This window comes from Narcine bancroftii, chromosome 1 (assembly GCF_036971445.1).
Source record: "Narcine bancroftii isolate sNarBan1 chromosome 1, sNarBan1.hap1, whole genome shotgun sequence".
Classification (NCBI taxonomy): Eukaryota; Metazoa; Chordata; class Chondrichthyes; order Torpediniformes; family Narcinidae; genus Narcine; species Narcine bancroftii.
Window position 1 is genome coordinate 487,305,843 of NC_091469.1, and position 24,434 is coordinate 487,330,276.

The window sequence follows — 24,434 nt, forward strand, 5'->3', positions numbered from 1 at the left end:
CTAAAACAAAAACTCAATCCTGGAGAAACTCAGCCGATCGCACAGAGTACTTTATATAGCAAAGATAAGGATACATAACTGACTTTTCGGGCTTGAGTCCTTCATTAAAGTATGAGCAAAAGGGAGGCAGGCGCAATGTGACCGGCTGAGTTTCTCCAGCATTGTTTTTACTTCAATTGCTGTGTCTACAGACTTTAGTGTTTCACTCTTTATTTCTGTCACTGGGCAGATGTTCTTTCACTGAGGTGGGCACATCCTCTTTGGAACAGTGGCACCCCGTGATTTTGTGCCAACCCATGGAAAGCTACTGCAGAACAATCAAATATTTCCCTACCTAACACCCATAACCCTTCACCCATAACAAGTTCAGGATGGAAGGGTGCCCATTTAAAACAGAGATGCAGAAGAAATTTCTTTAGCCAGAGAGTGGTGAACCCCTGGGAATTTGTTTACCACAGGTGGCGGTGGAGGCCAGGTTGTTGGGTGTATTTAAGGCAGAGATTGAAAGGTATCTGAATAGTCAGGGTATTAAAGGCTATGGGGAGAAGGCAGGGGAGTGGGCCTGTGGGAAAATGGACCAGCTCATGGAATGGTGGAGCAGACCCAATGAGCCAAATAGCCTTCTACTGGTCCTATATCTGGTGGTCATCTATGTTTCCTTACATCCATGTACCAATCTGAGTCTTTTGCATGTTGTTATTGTACAAGCCTCCACAGCCATCCCCGGCAATGCACTGTGCATCTGTGTGCTTTTTGCTGTATTCACAGCATCTGCTGACTTTCGTGTTTCACTTCACTTGGAACAGAGGGTGGTAAGTCTGAGGAGTTTGCTATTGCAGGTGGTTTTGGAGGCCAGGTGTATCTAAAGCAGAGATTAATAGGGTTTTGATTAGCTAGGGCATCAAAGGTTATAGGGGAGAAGGCCGGGCAGTGTGGCTGTGTGGGAAAATGGATCAACTTGTCGCCACACACTTCTCGAAAGAAGACACACACGCGTAGTTAAGCTCTGAGTTTTATTAGGGCTCAGGACTGACTTTTATACTTGCACTGTTCCTGCCGTGGCCCCCCACCCCCTTGGCTGACGTCACAACATGCATAACAAAAGCAGGTTTCCCGCGTGTGGGTTCTTTCCTGCATAACAATGTCCATCTTCCCTGCGCGCTGTCCCTGTCTGTTGGCTGCGCAACAAGGCCAATGCCATTTTGGGGTTGCTGGCCTTTGGTTGTGCTCGCCGCCCGGAGCGCCAGCTCAGTCGTCATAGCCACATGACCTTTGGCCCCCTCCAGAACTGGCAATATTGTCCTTGTAATTGTCCTTGGTTCCCGGAGGCAAAGTCTCCGCAACCTTCAGTGGCCTGCCTCTTCGGCGTGGTCCTGGTGTCTCGACCGGGCGCACTGGGTCCGGGTGTGCCAGCTTCAGCCTGTCTGTGGTGAAGACCTCCATCTTCCCTCTGACCTCCAGCTCGAGCGTGGCCCCGTTGTTGCAGATGACCTGGAACGGACCCTCGTATGGCCTCTGAAGCAGTGGACGATATGGATCCCTGCGAATGAAAACATACTCACAGTCCTGTAGGTCTTTGGGTACATTGGTCCTCGTGTGTCTGTGTCTGGAAGATGGAATCGGGGCCAGGTTGCCGACTCTTTCCCTTGGCCTGCTGAGGAACACTACAGAGTCATCCTGCTGTCCGTCTGGGGATGGTATCAGTAGAGCTCTGTAGACGAGTTTGGCTGAGGAGGTGTTGAGATCCTTCTTGGGTGCCGTGCGGATGCCCACAGCGCCCATGGTAGTTGATCTACCCAGTTGGGTCCGTGGAGTCCAGTAATGAGCGTGGTTTTGAGGTGCCTGTGAAAGCGCTCCAGCAACACATTGGACTGGATGGTAAGCTGTTGTGTGATGCAGCTGGGTCAGCCTGGCGAGGTCGAACCACAGACTGGCGGTGAACTGAGCCCTTCTGTCGGATGTGATGTGGGACGGTAACCCAGGACGAGATGAGGGCACTTGCGCACTGGATGTGTCTGCCAGCGGGACCTGCTTCTAGCTCATGATTAAATCTGGGCCAGACTTGATGGACAGAATAGCCGATTTCTTCTCCTCTGTCTTATGGTATATCGTACAATCTGCCAGAGTAAATGGCAGGGATGGGGAACTATCATTTAAAAAAAATTGGTGGGGTCTGTGGACAGGAAAGGTTTAGAGGAACATGGGTCAAACACAGGTTAATGGGACTTACCAGCAAAGACAACTTGGTCAGCATGGACCTGTTTGGCTGAAGGGCCAGTTTCCATGCTGTAAAACCCTGAACTCATATAAATTAAATTAGCAGGCTAATAGTGAAATGGTTTTGACTCATCAGTGATTCACGTGTTGCCCTTTGACCTGCAGGTGAAGGAGGGGAAGGTCCACGTTCTCCTGCTGTCCCCTGAAGCGCTTGTTGGGGGAGGCCGGACTGGATCAAGTTGTCTTCCGCCAGCATGGCAGCTCCCCCCCGTGGCTTTTGCTTGTATTGATGAAGCTCACTGCGTCTCTGAGTGGTCGCACAACTTCAGACCGTGCTATCTGCGTCTGTGCAAGGTAAGGGGTGGGAGGGAAGCAGTTTGGCGTCACCATCTGACGGCGGACGATGAGCAGTGCAGCAATGAATTCGTGGGGTGGGCAATCCGTGATACTAAAATAGGGGAAATTGTGGATGACGAAGAGAGTTTTCAAAGATTGCAGAGGGATTTAAACTGCTTAGAGGAGTGGGCAGAAAGATGGCAGATGGAGTTTAATGCTGATAAGTGTGAGGTGCTTCATTTTGGAAAGAATAATCAAAGCAAGACCTAGGTGGTCAATGGGAGGGCGTTGAAGAATGCAGTGGAGCAGAAAGATCTAGGAATAACGGTGCATTGTTCCCTGAAGGTAGGAGCGCGTGTGGATAGGGTGGTGAAGAAGGCCTTTAAGATGCTTGCCTATATAAATCAGTGCATAGAATATAGGAGTTGGGAAGTAATGATAAAACTGTACAAGGCATTGGTGAGGCCAAATTTAAAGTACTGTGTGCAGTTCTGGTCACTGATTTATAGGAAGGATGTTAATAAGATAGAGAGAGTGCAGAGAAGATTTACAAAAATGTTGCCTGGGTTTCAGCATCTGAAAGCCAAGGAAAGATTGAGCAAAGTAGGTCTTTATTCCTTGGAACGTGGAAGGCTGAGAGGGGATTTGATAGAGGTGTTTAACATAATGAGAGGGATAGATAGAGTTGAGGTGGAAAGGCTTTTCCCATTGAGAGTAGGAGAGAGGGATACAAGAGGTCATGGGTTGAGAGTTGATGGGTAAAGGTTTAGGAATAACATGAGGGGGAATTTCTTTACTCAGAGAGGGGTTACTGTGTGTGGAATAGGCTTCCGGGAAAGGTGGTGGAGGCAGGGTCAATTTTGTCATTTAAGAAAGAGTTGGATAAGTATATGGATGGGACCCAGGTGGAGGGATGTGGGCAGAGTGGTGGTAAGTGGGATTAGAGGAGGGGACTTGGACCAGTGCGGACTAGAAGGGCCAAATAGGCCTGTTTCCGTGTTGTAATTGTTATATGGTTATGTGGTTATTGTTTGAACAGCCAGGGTTATACACATTTTCTTTACACAAAAATGCTGGCAAAACTCAACAGAACATGCATCATTCTCTATGGCAAAGATACATAGCCAATGTTTCATGGTATGAGCAAAAGGCAGACAGGCAGGCACTTGAATCAAATGGTGGAGGGAGGGGCAGGAGGAGGAGCACAGGGTTACAGGCAAGAGGTGGATATGGGTGAGAGGGGGGGTATGGGTCTCTGAATGGAGACAGAAGATGATGGCGAGCTGGAAGAGAGGAGACAGAGGGATGGGGAGAGAGTGAGACAGGGGAGTGGCCTGATGGAAACCGGGGAAGTCGATGCTATTGCCATCCAGTTGGAGAGTGCCCAGATGGAACATTAGGTGTGCTCCTCCAATTTGCAGGTAGCCTCCATTCAGCAGTGCACGAGGCCACGGACAGACATGTCGGCGCGGAGGTGGGCGCAAAATTGAAATGGTTAGCCACTGGAAGATCCCGCCAAAGCTGTGGATAGAGCTAAGGTGCTCAACGAAACGATCTCCCAGTCTACGTCCAGTCTCTCCAATGAGAGGAGGCCACAATGGGTGCACAGGATGCAGTAGATGACTCCTGCAGATTCTCAAGTGAAATGCTGCTTCACTGAGAAGGACTGTTTGGGGCCCGAATGGTGCTGAGGGAGGAGGTGAGGGCGCAAGTGGAGCATCTCCTGTGGTCATAGCAAAAGGTACCAAGGGGGACAATTGGTGGGAAGGGATGAGTGGACCAGGGAGTCACAGAGGGAATGGTCCCTATGGTAAGCAGAGAGGGTAAGAGGTGTCTGGTGATGGGATCATGTGGTAGGAGACAGAAATTGGGAAATGTGGGGTGGGGGGTATTTCTGTTGGTGGCATCATTAACATGCCAGTTCTCACTGGTATTTGGAAAATGAGATTACCTGCTCAGGTAAATAGAGAGAAAAAAATGGAAACAGGAGAGTGCAAAAAGTGGAACCGGGAGCAGAAATCTTTCTGCTGGGAGGAAGTCAGCGGGTCGAGCAGTATGATGTCGGAGAGTGCTGGCATGTGGAATCAAGAAAATAGAGGGTAATACAGTAGGTGTGAGGTAGGGACGGGTTAAATGATTTACATACTGCGGCACCACATCGTGGGCTGAAGGGCCTGTACTGTCCTATAATGTTCAGTATTCATTCATTGTGAACACCGGTGGGTCTGAGCTTGAACAAACTGGAAACAATGTCTCCTCTTCACTGATTATCAACACAGGCGCACCCCAAGGATATGTGCTTAGCCCATTGCTCTACTCATTATGCGCCCATGACTGTGGGGCCCGGCACAATTCCGACGCTATCTAAAAGTTTGCTGATGACGTCACAGTTGTCGGCAGAATCACAAACGGCGGTGAGGAAGTGTTCAGAGGGAGATCAGCTCGTTGAATGGTGTAACGACAACCACCTTGCACTCAACATCAGCAAAACCAAGGAGATGACTGTGGACTTGAAGAGGAAGTCAGGGGAGCATGACTCAATCCTCATCGAGGGCTCAGTAGTGGAGAGGTTCAAGAACTTCAAGTTCCTGGGTGTCAGCCTCTCGGAGGATCTGTTCTGGAGCCTCCATGTTGATGCAATCACAAAGAAGGCTCACCAGTGGCTATACTTTGTGAAGTGTCTGAGGAAATTTGGTATGTCACTGAAGGCTCTCATAAATGTCTACAGGTGTACGACGGAGAGCATTCTGGCTGGCTGCATCACTGCCTGGTACAGAGGCGCCAACTCTCAGGACAAGAATAAACTCCAGAGGTTATTAACTCGGCCTTCGACATCACAGGCACCAGACTTCACTCCATCGAGGACATCTACATGAGTCGGTGTCTTAAAAAAGCAGCCTCTATCCTCAAAGACCCCCACCACCCAGGCCATGCCCTCTTCACTCTGCTGCCATCGGAAAAAAGGTACAGGAGCCTAAAGATGAGCTCTCACCAGCACAAGGACAGCTTCCCTGCTGCCATCAGATTCCTGAATGATCAATGAACTACAGACACTGCCTTACTATTCGTGCACCATTCATTTTACTTTTTTATGGTAATGTTGTAAGATGGTTATCATGTGAATGTTTGCCCTACGATGCTGCCACAAAACTCCCGAATTTCTTGACTTGTTCATGACAATTAATTCTGATTCTGAACTGCCTGTAACCAACCATTTCCATTCCACTCACCATTCCCAATCTCAGTCTCATCCATTGCTCAGGTAAGGCCAAAGGTAAACTTGAGGAAAGCAGCACATTGTATTCCTCCTGGTCAGCCTTGAACCTTATGGCATGAATGTTGATTTCTCTAATTTTTGTAACCTCTCCACTCGCTGGTTCCATTGTTTCCATCTCTAAGAAGCTCTGATAGCTCAGTGGTTAGAGCACTAGTCTTGTAAACCGGGGTTGTGAGTTCATTCCTCTTTCGGGCCTTATTTCTGTGAGGGATGTTTAACAAAGTGGCAGTTCTCTGTCTTCCTTACGGTAGACAAAAGTTAAAGAATTTCACGTATGTTACATTCTAAATGTAGTATTGCGTGTCCTGCATTGGATTTGTCAGCCACAAACGAGCCTGCAGCTGACGTGGACATTACCCCTCCATTAATCTTCGTCCGCGAAGCCAAGCCAAAGAGAAGAGATTGCGTGACAATAATGGAATCTTTACCTTTAATTCTGTTCTTACTTTAGCACTCCAGTGGCCCCTCCCTCTCTCTCTCTCTCTCTCTCTCTCTCTCTCTCTCTCTCTCTACCTGTTCTTCACCTCCCCCACCTTCTGCCCGAACATCTCTTGGCCCCTCCCCAGCATATTTCCCCTTTCATATTTGTAATATCATCCACTTTTTTTATTTTCATCTTGTGAAAGGGTCGAGACCCAAAACATTCCTGACCTTGGGCGATACATGACCTGCCGAATTCTTCCATCTCTGTTTGCTCAAAATAAATTAGTCGTTCCCTCGAAGTTATTAGATGGTTAGAAAAGTTCCTCTTGGGTCAGCCGTGTCCTTTTATTGAACAAACTCTGCTGTCGTCAGCCAGTCTGGTTGTGACTTCAGAGCCCTAGCAAAATGATTAACCTTCACCTACTATCTTAAATCACCCAGCCAGGCATTCTGCTCGCAGGGTATTAGTGGTGAACCAGAAACGATGATTTCTCCAGCCATCTCATGAACAATGCATCGTTCATCAAGTCATTCTGACTTATACACGGGGCAGAATTAGGCCGTGGTCCAGCAAGTGCTCCACCACTTGAATCTCGGCTGATGTGTTTTCCCTCTCAACCCCATTCTCCTGCCTTCTCCCCATAATCTTTGACACCTTTACTACTCAAGAATGTATCCACCTCTGCTTTAAATAACTTGGCCTCCACAGCCGTCTGTGGCAACAAATTCCACAGATTTGTCACCCTCTGGCTGAAGACATTGTCTCCTCATCTCAGTTCCAAAGGGATGTCCTATTATTCTGAGGCTGTGCCCTTGGGTCCCAGACTCTCCCACTATTGGAAACATGCTATCCAACCCTTTCACTATTCGATAGGCTGCAATGAAATCTCCCTCATCCTTTTAAACTCCAGGCCCAGAACCATCAAACACTCCTCATATGTTAATCCTTTCATCCCCGGATCGTTCTGGCAAACCTCTGGACCTTCTCCGTTGCCAGCACATCCTTCCTTGGATATGGGGGGCAAAACTGCTCACAATGCTCCAATTGTGGTCTGACTGACAGGTTGATTCTGATGCTGTGGCTGACAGGACTGTGCCAGTTCTTGTCAAAGCAACTTCCCCACCACCCTTTCCTTTAATTGCTTGTAACTGCATCTTATTCTCTCTCTCTCACATATCCAGCCACTCTCCCAATCTTTGCCACTTACCTAAACTTTACTGTAGCCCCTCAACCTGCTCGTGGGTTTGTCTTCAGAAAATGTAAGGCTGATCAGGTCAGCGTGATGGAGGGATTGTAATGAGAGACCTTTGGCTTTGAAGGGGAGCAGGGAAATAATCGTGGAGCTTCATGTGACATTGTGCTGTCCTTAGTCATCCTCTGCCCGTTTGTGACAGATCTCCAACCACGGGACTGACAATGGGCAAATAGACTGCAGACGCTGAAATCCAGCGTGAGAAACGAGCTGCTGAAGGAACTTGGTCGGTTGAGCGGCATCTGCGAAGGGAAAGGGTCTCTCGACCCCAAATGTCGACTTGTCCTTTTCCTTCCGCAGATGCTGCTCGACCTGCTGAGTTCCTCCAGCCACTTGTTTCTTCATTCCAGGTGAACGAGTTCGGGTAAACCCGTGACCAACGTACTTTACACTTTCTTCTCTGGATGTAGGTGCTGAAGGAACGTTTAGGGGTGAAGTGCATGCTGGGATTGACAGCCACAGCCACACAAGCAACGGCCCAGAATGTGGCTCGACACCTCGGCATCCTGGAGGAAGATGGGATTGCTGTGCGCTCTGCCGACGTACCGCCCAATCTTTTACTGAGTGTGTCCACGGACAGAGACCGAGACCAGGTACAGGGATGCAGCTTTGTTATCACCACTCCCCCACTATCTGGCCATCAACCCCTCTCACCCAGGTGGTGAAGAAGGGAAGTGCAATGCTGGTATTCATTTCAAGAGATAGAATACAAGAGCAGGGATGTGATGTTGAGGCTTAAAAAGGCATTGGTGAGACCTCACGGAGTAATTTGAGCAGTTTTGGGCTCCTCATTTAAGAAAGGATGTGTTAACGTTAGAGAGGGTTCAGAGGACGTTTGCAATTATGATTCTTGGAATGAAAGTAAAAACACAAAATGCTAGAGAAACTCAGCAGGTCAAACTGTGTCCTTTATGTAGCAAAGACAGAGATGCAGAACTGACGTTTTGGTCTTGACCCCTTCATCGAAGTATGAGAAAGTGCCGGTGAGCGTAGAATAAAAGAGTGGAAGTAGGAGTGGGAGGGAGGGGATAGCAGCACTGAAGGGAAGGGGAGGGAAAGGCAAAGCTGTGTAGGTGAAAGAACTGGAAAGGCAGGATATGGGGGAGGGGGAAGAAAAGGCAAGCAGGTTTAATGGAAAGCAGTGAATTCGATGTTCATGCCATCGGGGTGGGGGTGTGGGGGGGACCCAGACGGAAAATCAAGTGTTGTTCCTCCAATCTGCGGGTGGTCAGGGTGGGACAGTACACAAGACCATGGACAGACATGTGAGCATGAAACTGTGACCCAGAATTGAAATTATTGGCCACTGGGAGGTCGCTGTGGTTGCAAACGGAGAGGAGATGCTGAGCGAAGCAATCTCCCAGTCTGTGACCGGTCTCTCCGATGTACAGAATGTAGAGGAGGGAGCACTGGATGCAGTAAATCAGTCCTCTGGATGTACAGATGAAGTGTTGCTTCACTTGAAAGGCCTGTTTGGGGCCCCGGGCCGTGGAGAGGGAGGAGGTGTGGGCGCAAGTGTTACACCTCCTGCGGGCACAGGGGAAGATGCTGGAAATGTGACGGGTGGTGAGGGATGAATGCACAAGGAAATTGCAGAGGGAGTGGTCACTGCAGAAGGCTGAGAGAGGAGGAGCAGGAAAGATGTGTCTGGTGGTGGGATCCTATAGTAAGTGCTGTAAATTCTGGCAGATGATGTGTTGGATGCAGAGGCTGGTGGGGTGATAGGTGAGGATGAGGGGGATACTATGTTTGCTGAGTCTGGGGGCAGAGGGGGCCAGGGCAGTTGAGCAGGAAATGGAGGAGATGCAGATGAGGTCTTAGTCGATGGTGATGGAGGGGAAGCCACATTTGTGGAAGAAGCCAGACATTTCAGAAGCTTTGGACTGGAAGACCTCATCTTGGGAACTGATGCAGTGGAGGCGGAGAAATTGAGAGAAAGGTGAGAAGGGACAGTATCTCGGCTATTGAAAGGTGGAACGTTGCAGAGGGAGTGTCCACTGAATTGGTATGGGTGCAAGTCAGAAATAGGAAGGGAGCTATTACTGTGCTGGGTATAGTCTATAGGCTTTAAGTTATTATCGTCAAGTTATTTTCGTCTTGTTAAAGGGTTGAGATCCAAAACATTCCTGTTCTTGGATGATACATGACCTGCCAAATTCTTCCATCTTCCGTTTGCTCAAAATAAATTATTCGTTCCCTCGAAATTATTAGCTGGTCAGAAAAGTTCCTGGGACAAGGAAAGCATGGTAGGAAAAGGGAACTGTGGCTGACGAAACAGGTGAGGCAACTGGTCAAGAGGAAGAAGGAAACTTAGATATAGGAAACAGGAAGGGCTCATGAGAAGAACATGGTAGCCAGGAAGGAACTTAAGAAAGGGCTTAGTAGAGCTCGGAAGGGGGCATGAGAATGCCTTGGGATGTAGGATTAAGGAGAACCCCAAGGCATTTTATGTGTATGTGTAGAACAAAAGGATGATGAGAATGAAGGTGGGGCCGCTAAAGGATAAAGGAGGCAATGTGCCTGGTTGCAAAGGTTGGGGAGGTCCTAAATGAATACTTTGCTTCAGTATTCACAAGAGAAAAGGACCTTGATCAGGGTAAGGTCAAAATAGAACTGGGCTGTGTGCTGGAATTGTGGAGATTAAGGAAAAGGAAGTCTTGGATCTTCTTAAAAACATCCCCGGGGCCAGATGCGATATATCCAGGTTGCTCTGGGAAGTAAAGGAAAAGATAGCTGGAGCAGTAACTATAATCTTTGATACCTCTTTGGCTACAGAGAGGTGCCAGATGATTGGAGAATGGAAAATGTAGTCCCTTAAAGGGGCCTATCTCCTAAAATGCCTCTAGCTCAAAATAAGAGAGAAAGTGCTTATGAAGGGATGAGGCAGGAACTAGCGAGAGTAAATTTCAAGGACAGAAGTAATGTCGAGGAAGCTTAGTTCCTCTTGGGTCAGCCGTGTCCTTTTAGTGAACAAACTCTGCAGGAAGAAAGCAGAGAGTAGTAGGGCAAGAAAAATATTCTGCCTGGAGATCGGTGACTAGTGGAGTGCCACAAGGATTTGTTCTGGGACCCCTGCTCTTTATAATTTTTATAAACGACCTGGATGAAGAGGCGGAAGTTTGTGGATGACACGAAGGTTGGAGGAGATGTGGATGGAGCTGAAGGTTGTCGAAGGTTACAAGAGGATATAGACAGGATGGAGAGTTGGGCAGAAAAGTGGCAGATGGAGTTCAATCCAGATAAGTGTGAGGTGATTCATTTTGGAAGGACAAACTAGAAACCTGAGAACAGAGTTAATGGTTGGTTACTTAAGAGTTTGGATGAACAGAGAGACCTTGAGGTTCAAATCCATACATCCCTCAAGGTGACCACACAGGTTGATAGGTAGTTAAGAAGCCCTATGGGATGCTGGGCTTCATTAATGAGGATTGAATTCAGGATTAGAGAGGTCACGTTGCAACTCTACAAATATCTGGTAAGACCACACTTAGAATATTGTGTTCAGTTCTCATTATAGGAAGGATGTGGAAGCTTTAGAGAGGGTGCACAGGAGATTTACCAGGATACTGCCTAGATTGGAAAAAAAGTCTTAGGAGGCAAGGATAGCAGAGCTTGGACTTTTCTCTTTGGAGTGTAGAAGAATGAGAGGAGACTTTATAGAGGTCTACAAGATTATGAGAGGCATAGGTTGGACAGCCAGCACTTGTTTCCCAGGGCAGGAATAGCAAACACCAGAGGACGTGTACAAAGTGAAGGGAGGGAAGTTAGGGGGAGACATCAGGGGTAGGTTTTTAACACAGAGTTGTGGGTGCCTGGAATGCCTTGTCAGGGATGGTGGTGGAGGCTGAAACATTAGGGCACTTAAGAAACTCTTAGACATGCACATGGATGAACGAAAAATACAGATAGTCCCCGACTTATGACCATAATGGCAACTGAAGAATTGGTTGTATCTCGGAATGAACGCAAGTCGGAATTTTGATCATGCATGTGGAGTACTGTAGTCTTGAAACAAACTTTTTAATTAAATCTTTTTTCATCATGCACTTGACGATAATAACTTAAAGCTTCCTGATCAACCACGATCAACCGTGGCGAATCTTTATACATTCTGGCCCTCGCTTACCTTGTTAGTCAGTGTTCCCGGGTCCTGGGGCTGAGCGCAGCCATCTTCATTCCTGTGCCCATGTGCGAGTCTTTGATTGGTGCACGCATGAGCCTTCGGTGAATTCATGTATTGGAGTTCGGTTGGCGCATGCGCGAGAGTTAAGTGCCCTGACAGTATTGAAATTGCATCCTAACTCTGTGCATGCGCCATCCGAACTCCAATACACTAACTCACTGCACATGGTCCTATGACTCACTCATTCATACAGGAACCAAGATGGCTGCGCCCAGCCTGGGATTCCGGAACGCTGACTAACAAGGTAAATACGCACATTTTGACTCTTACATGCCCTGTAACCCTGTTATACTTTGTCAAATACAACATAAACCTTGTAGATTTTATATATTTTTAAAAAAATTTGGTCATATGTGCAAATGGTTGCATAGGTTGTAAGTTGGCGACGACCTGTAGAGAGTTATGGGGTAAGGGTGGGTTTCGTACTTTTTTTAAAATGGAATATATGGGTCGGCACAACATCAAAGGTTGAAGGGCCTGAACTGTGCTGTAGTATTCTATGTTCTCTTTAAGAGGGCTAGAAGGTGACTTTTTCACTCAGAGGTTATAACAAAACAATTACAGCACGGAAACAGGCCATTAGGCCCTTCTAGTCCGCACCGAACCAAACACCCCTTTCTAGCCCCACCTCCCTGCACAATGCCCATAACCCTCCATCTTCTTCTCATCCATATACCTGTCCAACCTTTTCTTAACTAATACAATTGACTCCGCCGCCACTATTTCTCCTGGAAGATCATTCCACACGTCTGCCACTCTCTGAGTAAAGAAGTTCCCCCTCATGTTACCTCTAAACCTCTACCCCTTAATTCTTAACTCATGTCCTCTTGTTTTAATCTTTCCTCCTCTTAACGGAAATAGTCTATCCACATCCACTCTGTCTATCCCTTTCATAATCTTAAATACTTCTATCAAATCCCCTCTCAATCTTCTACGCTCCAAAGAATAAAGACCTAATCTGTCCAATCTCCCTATACTCTAGATGCTTAAACCCAGGTAACATTCTGGTAAACCTTCTCTGCACTCTCTCCACTCTGTTTATATCCTTCCTATAATTAGGCGACCAGAACTGCACACAGAACTCCAAATTAGGCCGCACCAACGTCTTATACAATCTCAACATATTCCATGCAATGATTGATAAAGGCCAGCATACTAAAAGCCTTCTTCACCACCCTATTCACGTGAGTTTCTACCTTCAGGGAACGATGTACCATTACTCCTAAATCTTTCTGCTCTTCTGTATTCCTCAATGCTCTCCCATTTACCACGTATGTCCTGTTCTGATTCTTCTTACCAAAATGAAGCACCTCACACTTATCAGCATTAAATTCCATCTGCCATTTTTCAGCCCACTTTTCTAAGCAGCCCAAATCCCTCTGCAATCCTTGAAAACCTTCTTCATTATCCACTATTCCACCTATCTTAGTATCGTCTGCATATTTACTAATCCAATTCACCACCCCATCATCTAGATCATTAATATATATAACGAACAACAATGGGCCCAATACAGATCCTTGAGGCACACCACTGGTCTCCAGCCTCCAACCTGACAGACAATTATCCACTACCACTCTCTGGCCTCTCCCTTTCAGCCAATGTTCAATCCATTTGACTATCTCAAAATTTATACCTAAAGACTGCACCTTCCTAACTAACCTTCCATGTGGTACCTTATTGAAGGCCTTACTGAAGTCCATATAGACAACATCCACTGCGCTACCCTCATCCACATTCCTAGTCACCTCTTCAAAAAATTCAATCAGATTGGTCAAACATGACCTTCCTCCCACAAATCCATGTTGAGTGCTCCTGATCAGACCCTGTCTATCCAGATGTTTATAAGTACTATCTCTAAGAATTTTCTCCATTAATTTACCTACCACAGATGTCAAACTTTCAGGCCGATAGTTGCCAGGCTTCTTCCTTGAACCCTTTTTAAATAACGGAACCACATGGTTCACTCTAAGAAAAGTTGTAGAGGTGGGTAATGATACAACTTTCAAATGACATTCAGGCAGATACCTGGATAGGGAGGAAATGCAGGCAAATGAGACCAGCCCAGAATGCCAAACTGGTTAGCATGGACGAGTTGGGCCGAAGGGCCAGTCCTGCACTGTGAGACGCTGACATGGAGTTTTCCGTCGCTGTGCTGGTTTTCTGTAAGTTCTGCTCTTTCCCCCCCCCTTCCCAGGCACTGGTGGCATTGATCCGAGGTGAGCGGTTTGCTTCCTTGGATTCCATTATTGTCTACTGCACTCGCCGGGAGGAGACTTCACGCATTGCGGCGTTGCTGCGGACCTGCCTTCAGGGGGTCATGCTGAAGGAGCCATTGCTGGAGCCAGATGAGGAGGGCGAGACGCCGGAAGCAATCACAGCAAAGAAGAAAAAGACCATGGGTAAGTGCAAAAAAACAGCAATTATCAACGGGGGCAAAACAAACCCACCCACCCTGGTGGCCACAGCACATTTCTGGAGGGTTATGGACTGAAATCATAGATTATTTTCTATGTCTTTTTATGTAGTCAGTAGGAGGGAGATACAGAAGAAACTAACTAAGCTTGATTGCTTCACAGGGAGAGGCCTCGAGTATTGTTACAAAGACTTTATTTTACATGATATAATACGGAGACCCGACAACAATCCTCACTGCTTACTGACTCCAAAATTTAATTTTACAAACACGTGAAGGGAGGAAAATTTAGGTGAGACACAGGGGTAAGCTTTTTTACACAGAGAGGTGTGGGTGTCTAGAATACCTTACCAGGGTTGTTGGTGGAGGCTGAAAATTAAGGGCATTTAGGAGGCTTTTAGACAGGTGCATGGATGGAAGGAGTTTTATTGTAGGAATATATAGGTTAGCACAACATCAAGGGCCGAAGGATCCGAACTGTGCAGTTGTGTTCTATGTATAGCCTTAATAGAAGATTACCGTATTTGACAGCATACAAGCCCCACTTTTTTTTTCAAAAAAAATCCTCCAGGTCTTTTGTGCAATGTTGAAATTAGGGTGATAATGTCAACAATGATTATTGTCACTGCTTGGCTCACGAGCATCACCGCCATCTATCGTTGGGGGCCGTCGTGTGGGACCGATACAGTGAGATCAGTGTGGGAGCAGGTGACGGGCTGTCGGGAGACTCTCCCAGTATCCTGCTGTCGGTCCCCGCACTGGTCCCTCTGCACCGCTCCCTCCCGACAGCCTGCCACCAGCCCCCACACTGATCCCACCACCCTGCCCCCGCCCCCCCCTGACAGCCAGCCCCCACACGATCCCACCATCCTGCTCCGGGGTAGTGGGACCAGCGTGGGGACCAACAGCAGGCCACCAGGAGAGAGTGGTACCAGCATGGGGACTGACAGTGGGCTGCCAGGTGAGAGCAGGACCAACGTGCTTACCCATAAATACACAAAAAAAATTCCTTAATATTCCCTATTGAAATGAGGGAGCAGTGGGGGTTGAGTGTTATATGCTGTCAAATACGGTATATCACAGGATAAACCCGTGAGGACTTCATTAACACTTTTATTTTTGTATATTAAAATCTTAGTTTTTCCTAAATGAAGAAGAACTTGTCAATAATCGTATTAATATCCTTGACTATAATTAGGGTTTTCACCTTAGCTTCTAAATAATATGTCTTGCTAAACAGGTGCGGGCTGTGAAAATGTGCTTTTTGCAAACTATGTTAGAGTCAATGTAAAAGATGTCATAGGCAGTGCCAACAGCGTCGATCTTTTCTTCAGAAAGTAAAATTTCTTCCACCAAATGGCTCATAAACTTTAACTAGATTCCCAAGGGGGTGGGGGGTTCATAGCCAAAAAGAAGTTGAAAATGGCTGCACTCAACTACCAGCGCAGGGGACACTGAGGTAGAGGATCCAAACTGTCAGAGCAGAAGGTCGTGATGTAGAGAGTCCAAACCTCGTGCTGTTCAACACATTGTCTAGAACATAGAGCACAAGAGCATGCCCTTTCCCCAAGATGTGCATACTAAGATGTCATCTGCCACAATAGCATGGATCTCCCAGTGACCACCCATCTAAATTCCCCATCCCATTTGCTTGCTGTCGTGTCTGTACGTAGTCTCATCCACTGCCAGACTGAGTCTACCCCCATAAGTTAGAGGAACAACGATTCATATTCCATCTGGCACCCTCCAACCATGTGACATTGACTTCTCCAGTTCCTGTTAAAGTCCCCCCCATTTTCTTCCCGCTGTCTCCTTCTTCTAGTTCTGTCTATCTGTCTCTCTTTTTCTAATCCCTTTTTCCACTTTCTTTTCACAGAGCCAAAATCAGTTTTCACTTTTCCTCTTATTTTATGCGGATAACACATTTTGTCTGGTTGGTCTGGACTTTTCCCCCTCCCATCCTTCCCCCTTCATCTCCCCAGTCTTTAATTCAAACACCTGCCCTTTTTTTTGCTTATACCTTAAAGAAGGACTCAGGCCCGAAATGGAAAGGACCAGCATTTCTGTGTCTTTTAACTAAGGTATCAATTTAAACTGATCCCATTTGCCTCCATTGCCTGCCTTTTCACGTATCGGTCCAAATATCTCCTAAATATCACCACTGTATCTGTTTCCACCGCCTCCCCAGGCAGGACGTTCCAGGGACATAGCACTCCGTGTGTAAAACAAACATGCTGAGAAGTTGCGGGACAGAGGGCGAAGAAGGAAAACTTTCTGATAAGAAAAGAAAGGGAAAGGGTTGGGAGCTGGAGGAAGGGAGGCAGAATGGATTGTACTAAATCTCAAAGCAAGCTAAAATTTGTATTTCTGGGCATCTTTTTTGAAGTAATTTTGGAAGGATAAACCAAGAAAGGACCTACACGGTAAACGGTAGGGCACTAAGGAGTGTGGTAGAACAGAGGGATCTGGGAATGCAGATACATAATTCCATGAAAGTGGCGTCACAGGTGGATAGAGTTGTAAAGAGAGCTTTTGGCATATTGGCCTTCATAAATCAAAGTATTGAGCACAGGAGTTGGGATGTTATGGTAAAGTTGTATAAGACATTGGTGAGGCCAAATTTGGAGTCTTGTGTGCAGTTTTGGTCACTGAACTACAGGAAAGATATCAATAAGATAGAAAAGGTGCAGAGAAGGATGTCGCCCAGTTACAGGGAAAGGTTAAACAGGTTAGGACTTTATTCCCTGGAGCGTAGAAGAATGAGGGGAGATTTGATCGAGGTATTTATAGATAGAGTAAATGTAGACAGGCTTTTTCCACTGAAGGTAGGTGAGATACAAACCAGAGGGCATGGGTTAAGGGGGAAAGATTTAATGGGAACATAAGGGGGAACTCCTTCACACAGAGGTGGTGTGGAACGAGCTGAGGTGGAGAACGTGGGCTCAATTTAGCATTTAAGAATTTGGACAGGTACATGGATGGGAGGGTTATGGAAGGATATGGACTGGGGGCAGGTCAGGGGGACGAGGCAGAAAAAAAATAATTGGCACAGGCTAGAGGGGCCGAAGGGGCCCTTTTTTGTGATGTGATGTTCTATGGTTCTAATTAACGGCATTGGAAAAATGTTTTGGTACACCTTTTTGTTTCAATAAAGGTTCTATTTGAGCAGATCTTCTTATTTTAATCTTTTCTTTCCTAAACTAAGCCAGGAAGAAGGTGAAACGGCCTTTAAAGTGGATTGCTGATTGCTACCACGCAGGAATGTCCGCGAGTGAGCGGAGGAGAATCCAGAGCAATTTTATGAGCGGCCAGCTGCGCATCGTCGTGGCAACTGTGGCCTTCGGCATGGGATTGGACAAGTCAGACGTCCGTGGGATCATCCACTACAACATGCCGAAGGGCTTCGAGAGCTACGTGCAGGAGATCGGCCGGGCTGGGAGAGATGGAAAACCGGCCCACTGCCACCTCTTCCTTGACCCCGAGGTGAGGAAGTGGTTGAGGTGACCGCAGACCCCACTCCCTCCTCCTCCTCCTGCGAGCGGTCACTGGCTTTGGGGCGGCATGGTTAACACACGCTGTAACAGCACCAGCGACCTGGGTTCGAATCTGCCGCTATCTGTCAGCAATTTGTATGCTCTCCCCATGTCCATGTGGGTTTTCTCCAGGTGCTCCAGTTTCCTTCCATCCTTCAGAAATGTACGGGGGTTGTCGATTAATTTGGGCGTCGTGGCCTCATGGGCCGGAAGGCTCTGTTAAAATGCTATATATGTCTAAATTTCAAAATTTAATTTAAATTTCAAATGAATTTTAAGCCTCTTTGGCAGTCAGTGAGTCAACTGGTGTTTTTGGGCCTTACTGGGGTGAAACCAGTGACAAGGACCTAGGAGCTAAGTAAACTGGGATTGATCTTCAAGCATTTTGTACTGGGAGAGAGGTGGGTGGCTGGAATGCATTACCAGGACTGATGGTAATTGCCTGGCGTCTTTACAGTCAGAATAAGAGAAATAAAAGAGAGTGCTCCACCCCCCCCACGAGGGTCCGTGGATTCACCTCCAGGGCTCCCACTGGCTCTGCAGCCACATGGCCTTGAGTCCAAACCATCGGAAACCCGAGCTCCAGATCCAAACCTCCAATATGATCATGAAGCCTTCAACATCCTCGGCACCCTCTTGCATCCCGGTTCTGATACCTGGTACCCCTTCAGCCAGTCTCGAGCCATCCTGGTGCGAGTCCCTTGACCGGCGTCACCTGCAGCCTGTGCGGGTTCTGAGCCTCGAGATACCAACAGCCTGCTTGCTACCTGTGTGTTCTTCAGCCACTACTCCCCTCACTGGTCAGCCGCCATGGTCATTGTCTTGTGGGTCTTCTGTTTCTCTTTCTCAAAAGGGGGTTTTTTCTGGTGCCCTGTGCCAGTGTTCTGCTTCCCCAGAGTCTGCAAACCCTCATGGCCACTGGTATGCAATCTCTCACTTGTGGATCTTCCTGATGGGAGTGGGAGTGAAGAAGAGAGTGAAGCCGGGGTGAGATGAGTCATGCAATGCTCTGGCTGCTTTCTCAGAACAAGAGTCCATGCAAGTGGAGTTTATGTGATGGCCTGAACTGCATTCAAACTCGCATCCATTTCATGCTATCTGTGGAGGAGCCGTTTAACTGCACTTGAGGAAAAGTTGAGGGAATTAGAAGCTAAAACTAAAGAGTAAAATACGAAAGTTTGCAGACGTCGGGGTTGAAGTAAAAACACAATGCTGGAGAAACTCAGCAGGTCAAACAGTGTCCTTTATGTAGCAAAGATAATGATACAAAACCAATGTTTAGGGCTTGAGTCCTTCATCAAGGTACAAGCAAAATACAGGCGCCTGAATAAACTGGTGGGGGGGGGGGGTGCATGGGGACAGGAGCTCAGTCCCACAGGCAAGAGGGAATATAGGTGGATAAGAGAGGGAGCATACAAGGGAAAATAGGGGGGAGGGGGGGAGGCTCTGTGAATGGAGAGAGAAGGGGGTGGAGAGCTGGAGATAGGGAAGAGAGGGAGATGGGAGTGGTCTAGCAGAAATGGAGAAGTTCATGTTAAGTTGAAGAGTGGCCAGACGGAGTATTAGGTAAAAATTTGAAAGGAACCTGTGGGACACTTTTTTTTCACACAGTGAATGGCGGGTGGCGAGAACAAGCCAGAAGAAGCAATAGATGGAATTAAAACATTTAAAAGACATTTAGGCAGGCGTAATGGGAGATGGCCAGGTATAGACAAATGGGACCAAGTTGAGTGTACAACTTTGGTGGCATGGACAGGTTGGGCTGGAGGACCTGCTCGCTGAAATGTTCCCCAGTTGGCCAAATGAAAATTCTGCATGCGTTTTGCTCAATAATTTGCTTGAGGATCAGTCTCAATGAACAGCTTTGGCTTGAAACATTAACCATTCTTTATTTTCCCCATGGATGCTGCTCTATCCACTGAGTTCCTCCGGCAAGTTGTGTTCCGCTTCAGATTCCAGTGTCTGCAGTCTTCTGTGTGTCTGCCCCATGTCTTTTAACTGCTGGACATAGTCACTCCACAGGCGTTCTGCTGTTTTCAAGTGTCCATTTGAGTCCCAGTAAAAATGTGTCTCACGATGGTGGGGGGGAAGAAAAGGATTTGTCTGCATTCTTTCTGCGTGAGCTTGCTTTTTCACGCTGATGTGTTAAGAATGGAGTCACGCTGCTCTTTATCCTTTGCACAGGGTGGGGACATGAACGAACTACGACGTCACATCTACGCTGACACCGTAGATTATCACACCGTCAAAAAACTGGTCCAGAAGGTATTCCTTCCCTGCAAGTGCCGTGAAATCTATCAGAAACAGCAGGTCGCCATCAGGGTAAGTAAATAAAAAAAATTGCTTCAACCAATTCAGTGGCATTTCCTTTTAATTTTAATCATGAACAGGACATTACAGCCAAGTACAGGCCCTTCAGTCCACAACTTGTATAAGCTTAGTCCAGAATAAGTCTCACCCATACCCTCTATTTCTCGTGCATCCAATGTGTCTGTCTAAGATATTTTAAATACCTCTATTGTACCAGCCTCCTCCACATGTTCAAAAAAAAAACAAACTTACCCCTGACATCTCCCCTAAACTTTCCTCCCCTCACCTTAAAGAGGTGGCCTCTGGTATTTGCCACTCTTGCCCCGGACAAAAAAATACTGGCTGTCAACCCTATTTATTCTTCTCAGAATCTTGTATACCTCTATTAAGTCACCTTGTAAGTGAATAATGCATCAGATGAACCTCTGGAATTTGCTGCCACAGGTGGCTGTGGAGGCCATGTTGCTGGGTGTATTTAAGGCAGGTTGTGATAGTTATCTGAATAGTCAGGGTATCAAAGGTTGTGGGGAGAAGGCAGGGGAATGAGGCTGAGTGGGAGAATGGGTCAGCTCATGATGGAGCAGACTCGACGGGCCGAGTGGCCTACTTCTGCTCCTATATCTGATGGTCTTGAATCCTTTTAAAATTTGGGACAAATTTTTTAATATTCATTTTTACATAATACTAAAACAATTAAAATCCCAGTACACCTTTAGTTCAAGCTTGTTGTCATATTACGAAGTTTTTACAGGTTTTGTGAACAACCAATTGTGACCAGTTTTGAGAATTGGTAAAAGTTAATTACTGATTTTAAGTGGTTGCGTGAAAGAACACTTTTCAGTTTTACAGTTTATACCTGTGAATATTTTTTTATTAATTCAAGGGATGAGGGCTCTGCAGATTTGCCCAGTGTTTAATTGCCAGTCCCTTATTGCCCTTGAGAAGGTGGTGGTGAGCTGGCTTCCTGAACCGCTGCAGGCATTGAGGTGTGGGGACACACTTCTGTCAGGGATTTCGACCCAGTGACAGGGAAAGAGTGGCCATACATTCCCAGGCCTGGATGTGAGCAGCTCAGAGTGTAATATTGTAATGTCAGTGCAGCTCTAAATGGGATGCAGGTTTCTAAAATCACTGAACACGATCAGGTTAGCCTGACGGTGAAATTTTTGTGTAATGTTTAAGTTGCAGAATGAGTATCTAGGGAGAAAAAAAACAATCTGCTGGGCAGCACAGGAAGCAGATGACGTGAAGATTGGCAGAGTTGTGGACAGTGTAGAGGGCTTGTTATATTTGGAAGATAATAGGTTCAGTGGGTTTACAGGGAAACGAGTCTGGACATAAGTGTTACAATCACTGGTAATTTTAATGAACGCACAGGAGACAAGTGGGAGAATGTCAAACAATACTCAATTACTATATTACTAAACAACTATACAGTTGTTCAGATCGAACCCAAATTGGACTCCGATACCAGTGACTGCCTATCTTCTACACACTCATAGACAGAGACTTCAGCAGACACTCCCAATCCCTGTACCTCGGGGTACGGCTCACTGTTGAGTAATATACAGTTACTAACACATTCTAACAAGACAGGGACTTTCACAAACACTCACAGTTCTCTATTCCAACGTAGGTGTTGCTCTCTACAAGCACTGATCCATTCCAGCACTACGGCTCAGCTTGTGTAGTGCACACCTTACCCACAACACTTCCAGTGATGTCTTCAGAAGTGACTTGGCATGGAGTGATGTCTGGGGCTTGGACCACAAGGCAGAGAGAAAGATACATTGATGTTCTATACAGTTCTGATCTCGGCACCAAGCCAATAATGGCCCTAGGTGATTTAAATTAGCCAACGTCAAGGTGTGCACTAATGGTGGGTGGAGTCCAACCTTGATTGACGGGCGATGTGACTTCCGAATAAGTTTCAGACAGAGGTCACATGACCACCCACAATCCATAATATTTTAGTCAGACAGGGAGGCTGCATGTTTCTCCATAATCCTCATATAACAGGGCTAACAAAGACTACCACAGGATAGAGATCAGTTACAGTTGTGGAGTAAAACGTGAAAGATGCCATGATTGTAATAAAAACACAGAAATGCTGCCGGAACTTAGCAGGTCTCACAGTGTCCATAGGAGGTGAATCATTACAGGCCTGAGACCTTCTTCGAGGTTCTTCGCCCAAACTTTTCCTTTCCACGTATCTGTCAATGTCCGTGGGATGTCATAATTGCTTCTGCCTCTGTTATTTCCTCTGACAGCTTATTCCACAATCTCATGAGGAAAAAGTTCTCCCTTGGGACCCTTCTAAATTTTCCTTTTACACCTAAAATTTGTGCCCTGTTGTTTTAGATTCATTCACCACCTGAAGGTTCAAGATTGCTTTATTGTCATGCTATAGTATTGAACATAATATTATACAAAATTGCCCTCTGCCTGCCACAAGGCAGACAAAGAGTTGCCATTAGTGTTGTCGGGTGCAAGAAAGTAAGAGAGAAAGAAAGAAAGAGTAAGAGAGAATATGAAGCAAAAGAATCCCTTCAGAGTGTATGTGCACTCCCACAGCCTTTGCAGCCACACAGACCCCTGTTCAATCCTTTGGCAACCTGAGCTCCAGATCCAAACCTCCAACATGATCAGGCAGCTTTCAGGGCCCGAGGCCCTTCAGGAGCCCAGCCCTTCCTGCCCTCATCACCCTTTCAAATCCCAGTTCCGATAGCAAGTTCCCTTGAGCCAGTCTCCAGCAGCTTGCAGTCCCTGCAGGTCCCCTTGACCATGAGTCGCCAGAGGCTGTTTGGGTTCCTCAGAAGCTGAGCCCCCTCGCTGGTCTGCTGCCATGGTCACCTTCCCTGTAGGGTTGCATTCACTCTTTCCCCTTCTCAATGGGGTGTGTTCTTCCCTTTTCTGGTGCCCTGTTATGATTTCATAAACCCCTTTAGGCAGTGAGCCGTCCCAGTCTCAGAAGCTAAGGTCTCTGATTATTTTCACCTGCAGTGTGGAGAAATTGCAGATGATGAGATGATGGAGATCCCAGACCTATCTGAAGAGACGATCCCTGATGAAGTTCAGCCCCTCCGGGAGTTGGACAGAATTTCTCCAAGAATCTGCCTCAGGCACGAGAGAGCATTGCCGATGCAGCAAACAGTCGAAACCTTGGATATCCGTGAGGAAGGTAAGCAGCTGTACTTACTGCAAGAATTTCAGTTTGGCTAGCGATCTCCCAGTTTTAACGGATGCTTTTTATAAAGCATCACAACTTGGTACGGCAGCTGCTCTGCCCATTTCTTCAAGAAACTACAAAGTCGTGAGCACAGCACGTACATCGCACAAACCCCTCCCCTCCATCGACTCTGTCTGCATCTCCCATTACCTCAGGAAAGCAGAAGACACAATAAAAGACCCATGCCACCCTGGTCAAATACACAAAGGAAAACTCAGCAGGCCACACGACGTCCAGAAGAAGGGAAGGGTATCCAACGTTTAGGGGCCTGGGCCCATCTGCAGACTTTCTTGTACTCAGCTTCTGCTGACTGTTGCTTAATCCCACCCCGGTCACGCTGTCTTATCCCATCTCCAATAGGGTTAATGTAGAACAGGTTGAAAACACATACCAATAGATTCAAGGGCAGTTTGTTTCAGATTCTTCAGGGGACCCCTCAAACTTAAAAGATGATGTCTTCATTTTTTTTTAACTATAGAGATACAGTATGGTAACAGGCTCATCGGATCCATGAGCCACCACCATACGAATACACCCATGTGGCCAATTAACCTACTAATCCTTGATACATAGGAGGAAACCAGGTACCTGGAGGAAACCCACATGGTCATGGGGAGAACATACAAACTTCTTACAGATAGTGGCGAGTTGGAACCTGAGTGGCTGGTGCAAACCCTGCAGCCCTAATCTGTTGGATCAGGACCAGTCCACTTCAGTGGACTACAGTGAAGAAATTGAATGTTAACTGGCTGTTATAGTCTTTGTTTTCTCATTTAGTACATAAAGCACTGGCACAAGATGCATGATGCCCAAATTAAACTAAATCTATGCCTGCATACGATCCACATCCCTCTATTCCCTCCATATTTGTCTATTTATCTGGTAGCCTCTTAAACTCTACCTGTATCTGCTTCCACCACTACCCTTGGCAGCCTGTTCCACTCTGTGTAAAATAAAACCTTGCCTCGCCCATCTCTTATAAATTTTGTCCCTCTCACCTTTAAAAGCACCTCCTCCAGAATGTGGCATTTTCACCCTGGGAGAAAGATTCATTAGAATGAAGAAAAACACAAAGCTGGAGAAACTCAGCAGGTCAACGGTAAAAATACATAACTGATGTTTCTGGTTTAAACCATTCATCAAGATGTGATCAACATTTTTTTTCAAAAGTTTTGCTTCCTGAAGGAAAATTGGGGATTGTAATGGATAACTTCAAACTGAACGCAAAGATAATTACAGATTTGCTTTTAGCACGTA

General features: G+C 46.7%; 1 protein-coding gene across 3 annotated transcripts in view; it reads left to right on the forward strand.

The window, feature by feature from the left end:
* The window catches only part of recql4 (RecQ helicase-like 4), a 144,975-nt gene that overhangs the window by 74,748 nt on the left and 45,793 nt on the right, over positions 1-24,434 (forward strand). For all 3 annotated transcript variants that reach the window (XM_069914975.1, XM_069914976.1, XM_069914977.1), the window contains exons 14-19: positions 2,383-2,571; positions 7,917-8,099; positions 13,887-14,091; positions 17,311-17,588; positions 19,823-19,960; positions 22,952-23,129. In XM_069914975.1, the coding sequence (XP_069771076.1) occupies positions 2,383-2,571; positions 7,917-8,099; positions 13,887-14,091; positions 17,311-17,588; positions 19,823-19,960; positions 22,952-23,129 (1,171 nt within the window). The remainder of the gene's footprint in view (positions 1-2,382; positions 2,572-7,916; positions 8,100-13,886; positions 14,092-17,310; positions 17,589-19,822; positions 19,961-22,951; positions 23,130-24,434) is intronic.